This window comes from Labrus bergylta, chromosome 6, assembly GCF_963930695.1.
Source record: "Labrus bergylta chromosome 6, fLabBer1.1, whole genome shotgun sequence".
Taxonomy (NCBI): domain Eukaryota; kingdom Metazoa; phylum Chordata; class Actinopteri; order Labriformes; family Labridae; genus Labrus; species Labrus bergylta.
The window spans coordinates 22545011-22554028 of NC_089200.1; the positions used below are offsets into that span (position 1 = coordinate 22545011).

General features: G+C 41.9%; 1 protein-coding gene across 2 annotated transcripts; it reads left to right on the forward strand.

The window, feature by feature from the left end:
* The first annotated feature begins 850 nt into the window (after positions 1 to 850).
* Positions 851 to 8983, forward strand: LOC109982521 (flavin-containing monooxygenase 5). 2 transcript variants are annotated; one of them, XM_020631774.3, is made up of 10 exons: positions 851 to 952; positions 1354 to 1494; positions 1784 to 1972; positions 2421 to 2586; positions 3377 to 3519; positions 5578 to 5774; positions 6013 to 6160; positions 6238 to 6445; positions 6570 to 6642; positions 7737 to 8983. In XM_020631774.3, exons 2-10 carry the CDS (start codon positions 1363 to 1365, stop codon positions 8149 to 8151), a joined length of 1671 nt encoding a protein of 556 aa, XP_020487430.2. In that variant the 5' UTR covers positions 851 to 952; positions 1354 to 1362; the 3' UTR covers positions 8152 to 8983. The 2 variants fall into 2 exon arrangements, with proteins under 2 accessions (XP_020487430.2, XP_020487431.2); XM_020631775.3 differs by having other exon boundaries at positions 868 to 952; positions 1324 to 1494.
* Positions 8984 to 9018: the final 35 nt, after the last annotated feature.

The window sequence follows — 9018 nt, forward strand, 5'->3', positions numbered from 1 at the left end:
ATGTAAACATTCAACTTGAAGGGACTCCTAAATCTCCTTCAGATACAAACTCTCTCCAGATGTACACGTTATAAACTTAAAGGAGCAGTATATTATCTCTGTCCTAGTTACGTCAGACACTTCAATGGCATTCAAATCTACTACGATCACGCTGATCGATTGTTTTCATGAAAAAGTGAGCATTTGAGCTTTGATTATGCTTGATGAACTCTTTGGAACCTTCAATATTTCTTTTTTTTCATGTTTTCGAGCTGGTCAACATCTGCTCAAGGATTTGTCATGTGTTTAGGAAAATGCTGTACCACAGATTTGCTGTGAAACAGACACAGAAAATATGAATCTACAATCAGTTAGGTCTGCACTTCATTTTCTCATTCTGCTTTTGTGAATATGAAATGAATAATTTAGAAACATAGGCTATACAATACGTTGTAATTATCATGTTTTTAAATCATTATGATATGTTTACAGTCGATGACAATATTGCATTACCCAACCTTTATTCAATAAGGTAACATAATTTGTACAATAGTAAAATAAATGTATTGAGGATTCTATTTAAACTTCTCAGTCAAACATACAGCAAACACTCAAGTAATCTCCTGTTATCAAAGTGATGCACAAACCAGAACCTGTTCCATGCAGACATAATTTACACTCTCACAGTAGCCTAAACACAGTGGAAACATCGAACCACACCAGTGTTTACTTTGCAGGCTTAAGTTGCATTAAAAGTAAAACCCAGTCTCACCACAAGTTGCCTATCTGCTGTCATATCATGTTAACCTGTAAGAGGAGGGAGACACTCTGTTTGCCTTTCCTCCAGTGACAGAACTTTAACCCTGCTGTGATTCATCATCATGATAGGCCTACCTTATATAACCCTCCCCGTCTCTCCACCCACCATCTCACTCACTGCTCCAACAAAGCATTTCTGCAGCAAATCTCAAAGGTAAGAACGAGTTCAATACGGACAAACTTTAGAAGAAGAAAAACTCTTTTTAATGAGGGTTTTTATGAGTTTAAAGAGCTAAGCTCGCTGTAAGAGCAGCAGAAGACTCTCAATATGTAGTTAACACCCCGCATGCAGAGCTGCAAAGTTTGGTAGCGAAACAGCAGGTTTGGTTAAAAATAACATTTAGACACCAACAGTAAACGCTGTTTCTAACAGAAATTCAAAGACATGTCGCTGGGGATGTTTTTAATCCACCTCAAATAAACTTTCTGATCTAGTCGCTAAAGTAGTAGTGGTTGTGTCTACTTGTTCACAGATTTATTCATGTTTTTTGTTGGCTTGTTTTTATAATTTTCCTCTGATGATAGGCGTATGTGGTTGTGTTTCCTGTGTGTCAGACCTGAGTGATGGCTCGTCGTGTTGCCGTGGTCGGAGGGGGCAGTTCAGGTCTGGCCTGCATCAAGTGCTGTCTGGATGAGGGGCTGCAGCCCGTCTGCTTTGAGAGCAGCGATGACATGGGGGGTCTGTGGAGGTTCAAGGTTAGTCACAGTCACTGTGTACTTTACATTAACACTCACTTATCTGTATATTCGGTACTGCAGTCTTTAATTATGTACTTTGCACGAAACATCATGCTGCAACTTCAACTGTTCCGTTTTTTTTTTATTGCTCATGTTGCACATATTTTGATAGATGTGTGAACTGTCTTTTACCGTTAATCATAGTCTTTGTTGTTGTTTTTTTTGCACCAAGACTAATTCCTTGTTAGATTAAATGTTCTTGGTCATAAACCTGATTGTGATGATGATGTTGGTGTTGTTGGTGCAGGAGAATCCAGAGGCGGACAGAGCCAGCATCTACCACTCTGTCATCATCAACACCTCCAAGGAGATGATGTGTTTCAGTGACTTTCCCATCCCGGCACACTTCCCCAACTACATGCACAACTCCCTCATCATGGACTACTTCAGGATGTACGCCGACCACTTCCAGCTCACCAAACACATCCGCTTCAACGTGAGCACACACTGCACTCACCGCCTGCACAGCAGATTTTTAAATGTATTCTGCAAAACTGTTATACTATCAGCTTGAGGTTGGGACCCGACCCCTTAAGAACCTCAAACAGACTCTAAATCATTGATTAAACACTGTAGATATGGGATAAACCTTTCAAAAGTAATAGCCTTGATAAAAACATACCTTTTTTATTTCCTCTCAAACTGTTGGCATCTCAAAACCCATTTAAAGTTGGTTCATTGGTGAGTTCATCATTTAATACATGGGGCTATTTAACCTGTTTATTGGTAATATTTGATTTTTAACAAAGAAATGTTACTGTAAAGGTTTAACAGACTGCTAGAGCAAAGGGAATTTAAGATTAATTATTAAATAAGGTCAGACGGGACCATTGTTTGCTTGTCCTTTCTGATTTAATCTGTGTGTGTGTGTCTCTGTTGTTCAGACCAAAGTGCTGCAGGTGAAGCAGAGGTCAGATTTCTCTCAGTCTGGTCAGTGGGACATCGAGACGGAGAACAAGGAGGGTAAAAAGGAGAAACACATTTTTGATGCAGTGATGATCTGTATTGGACACCATTGTCAACCCAACCTGCCCCTACACGACTTCCCAGGTGAGAAGAAAACCCCTGCAGGCTCCTGCACACTTTACCTGATTCAACCTTTTGATAATGTGTGTCCAATCGGGTAATGTGAAGGGTGTTATATAACCATGTGTCAACAGCAAGCTGCACCATAGAAAAATAATGATGTCACACTCCTCCACTGTGGCTTTTTATGTTTCTTGATAAAACAAAAATTTAAATAAAACTAGGACTGTCAAACGATCAATTTTTAACATGTAATCTGTTAAAAAAAAATCTACAATTTAGCATTTTTTTTTGTGCCTTTAATGGAGAGACAGGACAGTTGATAGAGTCGGAAATCAGGGAGAGAGAGAGAGAGAGAGTGGGGAATAATATGTGGGAAGGGAGCCACAGGCTGGATTTGAAACACACTAACATTTGCACACTAGCCACTGCGCCACCAGCGCCCCCATAATTTAGCATTTTAAAGCTCAGTTCGTAGATGGGGCTCAAACTCAAATTACTTCACTGATATTTGAATTCTGTTTGACACAAGGTGGATATTACTGTTGTCTTGTCATCTGAGCTGTCTGGGAGTTTTTAAATTGAACCATTCAAAAGCACATTGGTGTCAGTATTTTCCATCACTGTGGGAGCAGGAAGACATACCAGCTTAACTGTGATGAGCTGAATGGGACAAACCATTACACAATTAATGGGATTAAAAGAAAAAGATGCACTTAAGACCTTTACAGCATTGTGATTAATGCCTAAACACTGACAGCCCTGATAAAAACTTAACTCAACAATCACAAGTTTGAATCTTTGTTTTCTTCAGGCATCGACACCTTTAAAGGACAGTTCTTCCACAGCAGGGACTACAAGACTCCGGAGCAGTGGAGGGACAAAAAGGTGGTGGTGATCGGGATAGGAAACTCCGGAGGAGACATCGCAGTAGAGCTCAGCAAAGTCACCAAACAGGTCTCAATACGATTTTAACAGTGAGGGGACATGTGGGCAAGTTTTTACATACACAGACTTTCTTAGAGTAAGTTGTCTCAAAGCCTGGGGCTCCAGATAGAGATATCAGGTATCATGAAGCTAGTCATCACCTATATATCATCAAATATATAAAAGATAAAACACATTAGTGCAGCAAATAAGGAAAATGATGGACGCTGCAGAAAATCATTGTGGGAATCCATACATTAATAAATGTAGTTTACACCACGGTATGTACTTCACAGTACTAAACCCTCAATGACCTACTTTCTGAGTCTGATGTAAATTCTCTCTGTTTATTACTTGGGAAAGTGCTTTTTTTGTAATACTCACATCAGCCACAAGAGGCAGAAGTGCACAACTACCCCATGCTATAAACAGGACTTTAAAGGCTTAATATGCGATTTTTCACACTTAAATATAATAGAAATCAAGTATCCTCTGAAAATCACTCTGTGAGTCATGACTGTCTACAATGGATGTAACACCCGAGTCCCACTGTCTGTGACGTTTTCCGAGTTTTCCTAGCCATAGCATCACTTTGTTTACATCGCCAGGACGGCCGACTGGCTCATCCCCTCTCGAATAAAAGTTGTTTAATTGAAGGACTAGAGAAAAGAAGAATAACATACTGTACTCACTGCTTATTTGAATGTCATGTACCGTAAGCGTTTTTAGCTCACGGCCATTTCAGGTAAATTTACATGTAGTGTGAAGTGTTATGGTTTGGTCTTTTTCTAGGTTGGTTTTTCAGTGTTTATTGTTTCTTCTTGTTCTAGTGTGTTTTGTTCTTTCTTGAGTTCTGTGTGTTTTTAGCGTTTCTTGATTTAGTTTGTCGTTGTCCTCTGTGTTTCTTGTATTCCTGTGTGATTGCCCTGATTGTCCTCACCTGTGTCTTTTTAGTCTCACCTGTGTTTGATAACCCCTGTGTCTATTTAGTCTCTGTGTTTCTTCCCTCCTGTGTCAGTTCATTGTTGTATATTGCATGTATGTTGTAGGTTGTTGGCGTGGCGTGGCGTGGCGTGGCGTGGCGTGGCGTGGCGTGGCGTGGCGTGGCTGTGTCCAGTGTCTTAGTGGCTCCTTGTATTTTTGTGTTTTGGCATTTTGATCTTTCTTTTAAATAAATCCTTTCTTTTGGTTCTGCACTTGGGTCCACCTCCCATGTTTTACTCACAGTACCGTAACAGAATGAACTGACCAACTATGGACCCAGTAGAAACGGTTGAGGAGATGGATTGTTTTTCGAAAGGCCCTGCCAACTGCTGTTTCGTCATCAGGTCCTGCTGACTCCTGTTCCCCCATCAGAGGCCCTGCTGACTCCGGCGCCCCCATCAGAGGTCCTGCTGACTTTACCCACCCCTGTGTTTCCGTGGGAGGCCTGGCCTCTCACTGGTCCCGTGTGTTCACCTGGTCGGCCTTCCGGCCGCCCACCCAAACTGCTCCCTGTGGTTGGTCGGCCTCCAGGCCGTCCGCCTGAGCTTTCCGGGCTGTGTGCCCTGCCTCCAGGCCGTCCGCCTGAACTTTCCGGGCTATGTGCCCTACCTCCAGGCCGTCCACCTGAAGGTCCGTTGTTGTATGTTGTAGGTTGTTGGCGTGTCAGTGTCCAGTGTGTTTTAGTGGCTCCTTGTTTTTTTTGTGTTTTGGCATTTTGATCTTTATTTTAAATAAATCCTTTCTTTTGGTTCTGCACTTGGGTCCACCTCCCTTGTTTTACTCACCGTACCGTAACATGAAGCTCTGAGCGTAATAAAGATCGCTAGCATTAGCCTGCTAACACAACAATGCAACACAATTTGTTTTGGTTTCATGCTGGTGCTCAAGGGCGACATCTGCTGGATAAAATAAATTGCATATTAATCCTTTAAGGACAGAGACTTTCTGCTGGTTTAAATGCAGAAAGCTGAGCTTTATTTACAAAATGTAAAAGCTGCCTTGATTGAATCCTTCTCTGAATATTTTAGATACGTTATCCAACAAACAACTGTGAGAGTCTATGCTCCAGCTCACTGACTGATGTCCATGTTTCCTCCTTCCTAGCTGTACCTGAGCACCCGGCGGGGGGCCTGGATCCTAAACAGAGTCTGGGACAACGGTCTGCCCTGGGACATGCTGTTTAACAGAGCGATTGATCGCTTGAAGAATGTTCTGCCCTTTAATTTCTTCTCAGGACTTGTGGAGAGCCAGCTCAACAAAAGATTCGACCACGCTCTGTACAACTTGAAGCCACAGCACAGGTACTCAGCTTTTTTTTTTTTTTTTACTGTTCTGTTTATCACAATAAGTTAGTGAGTCCAGCTGCAGTAGAGTGAGAAGACTAAATAAGCACTGAATCAGAACATATTTTATCTGACTCTGTCTGTTTTAACCACTTGTGCTTCTACTTGTTTTTTTGCCTAATAATGTTAAACAGTATATGTGTTTGTGTGTGTTTGTGTGTGTGTGTGTGTGCTTGTGTGTATGTGAGTGTGTCAGGTTGTTCAGCCAACATCCCACATTGAACGACGAGCTTCCAAACCGCATCCTGTCAGGTACCGTTCAGGTGAAACCAAACGTGCGCAGGTTTCAGGGCTCCAGTGTGGAGTTTGATGATGGGAGTGTGGTGGAGGACGTGGACCTGGTGGTAGGTTGTATTGTTCACACACACAGACACACAAACACTAGTACAGACTGTGTGTGACTGACTGTCTTGTCCTGCAGGTGTTTGCCACAGGTTACAGGTTCTCCTTCCCGTTCCTGGCCTCTCAGGTGCTCTCAGTGTCTGACAACAAAGCATCTCTCTACAAGTACGTGTTTCCTCATGAGCTGCAGCGCCACACACTGGCCATCATCGGCCTGGTGCAGCCACTGGGAGCCATCATGCCAGTCTCTGAGATGCAGGCCAGGTGGGCCACTCGAGTCTTTAAAGGTAACACTGGTTGTTTTTAATCAGAAGTGTCTGAGAGATCAAACCTCAATGTCTCAGTGTGTCCTCTCTCTCTCTCTGTTTCTCTCTCTCTCTCTCTCTGTTTCTCTCTCTCTCACTCTCCTAGGGTGCGCAAAGCTCCCCTCAGTGGTCGACATGATGAAAGACATCCAGTGCAAGAAGAAGACCATGGCTCAAAGGTACTGACGATGATTCTGGGGCTGGGCGGTATATGATTATTAGGCCGAAAATAAACTTCAGATTTGTTTTTTATTGATATGGATTAAGGGTGTAGTCACAGATTAAAATTGTGAACCAATCTTAACTGTAAGAAGTGAGCACCTGGCACATGGAGCCCTGGGTTGGTTTGAATGTAATCAGGATCAGTCTATGGCCCAATTCTGAAGTTATGAACAAGTAGCAGATCCAAACTACCAGTAATACTCATGTTCACACCTACTGCAATTTAGAGTCATCAAATAACTTAATGAGCTACATAAAGGAGTGCACCTTCAAATAGTTGGACAAACCACTCAGAATTCAAAAGTTTTACTTCTTAACCATCTGGGTTTTTTAAGGCCTGCATCATCAGGATGATCTTTAAAACAGCTATTGAAATATATTGATCAGCATAATTAAGTAATGTCACATTACAAGTTACACATTCAATCTTACACCTCGATCCTAGTAGGTGTGACGTCCTCTGCAAAATACAGTTATCATGGTGATGGTGTAGAAAGGTGGGTAAAACAGCAATCCTTTCTGCACAATATTTTTGGTTAGTTTGGCCTTTACTCTGTACTAGTTAAGATGAACCTTACATCTCAATGGTAACGAAATAATGACACAACTTAAGTTACAAACTAACAAGTTTACACCAAGGGTTAAGTGAGGACTTTACCCCAGAACTTAAGATACAACTAGCTGCTTACACAGTTACACAGGTATGTGGTAACCATGGAAATAAACAGGGTGCAGGAGAATGTTTGGGTTCCTTAGCAACAGGTCAGTTTTAGTTAAGTTTTGGAACTTGTTGAGTTGTGCTGTTCACAAAAAGTATCTCTCAACATCATGATGTTGTTCTGAATATCAGCACTGATTATTAATCACAGCAGTGCCTATATACAGAACAACACCAGGAGCTTGAGTTAAACATTGATTATCTCTAATTGATTCAGCTAAAAAAAATAAAAGCCTCAGAGGATCTCCCAGCTCTGTGATGACTGCTGGATTAAAAAAAAAAAAGTAAATCCATGGTTCTCCTCTTGATGTTGACATGTGATGTGTTCGTCAGGTATGTGAGCAGTCAGAGACACACCATCCAGGTGGACTACATCAGCTACATGGATGAGATCGCAGAGCAGGTGGGGGTCCGACCAAGCGTACTGAGGCTGCTGCTGACCCACCCCAGGATGGGACTCAACGTGTTGCTGGGTCCCTGCACGCCATACCAGTATCGTCTCCAAGGCCCTGGAAAGTGGGCGGGGGCCCGTCAGGCCATCCTCACCCAGTGGGAGAGAGTGGCTCAGCCCATGCAGACCCGGCCCTGCCCAGCAGCTGAACCCCACAGGTCGTTTCTGTGGCCCCTGATGGTGTCAGCCGCCGTCGTTGGCGTGGCCTTCTACATCAACAGGAACAAGCTTCCAACTTTCCTCCAAGATCCCACTGAGCTGCTGGAGAGGATCAAAGTCTTCATGCCTGCTCTGTGAAAATTTCATACTGGTTTATCACATACTGGTTTGTTTAAATACACACCCAGTGCAAAAAGCCAATTATTACAGCAGAAACAAGCATGTTAACAACAGAGTTCAAAGAATGAAAACAGGTCTAATTAGCCTGTCTCGATCAGCACACACTACAGGGGTTGAATTTTTTGACAACTCATCCATTTTGATTTTATGAAGGATAAGAGTTATTAACAGTATGACGCGTAGCTGACCATATTAACAGGAGGGCTAAATGTAACGGTTTGTCAAGAGGCTGAAAACTCACCTCAGCTCCATATCTCAACCTGTCGTTTTCTTGATTGAAAGTTGGGTTGAGACAGCGTTTCGAGCATGGCTACAAACCATAGATTGGACTCCAAAGCCCCCTGCAGTACCAGAAGGACGAAATCAGTCAGGCGATTAGTTATGTTTTCATGTTCACTGTGAAAAACACATTTCCCATAGGGGCAATAGAGGCTTCATTCAGTCATTCATTTTAAATGAAATCATGTCTTAAAGGATTTGGTTTATACTTGTATTTTATACATGTTCACCACATACCTTATCACTTGTAGGAGATACACACTGACTTGTTTTTCTTTACATTGCTTTAAAAATAATTCTTTTTCATATCAGTATTTTTGTTGAATGACACATTTACCTTACATGGATGTAACACAGCTTTAATTATGTTTTATTATTGTCTTTGTATTGTATGATTACAAAGGTCTCTCTGTCATTGCTCTGTTTAATTTTCCTCAGTTTTTCATACAGAATAAAACAATTTCTTTTTATGGGGGGGTTCTTAATAATAAACTTAATTTTTTTAAATTCACATGTACCTTGCAACGTCCTTTTGTTTTCTACAGA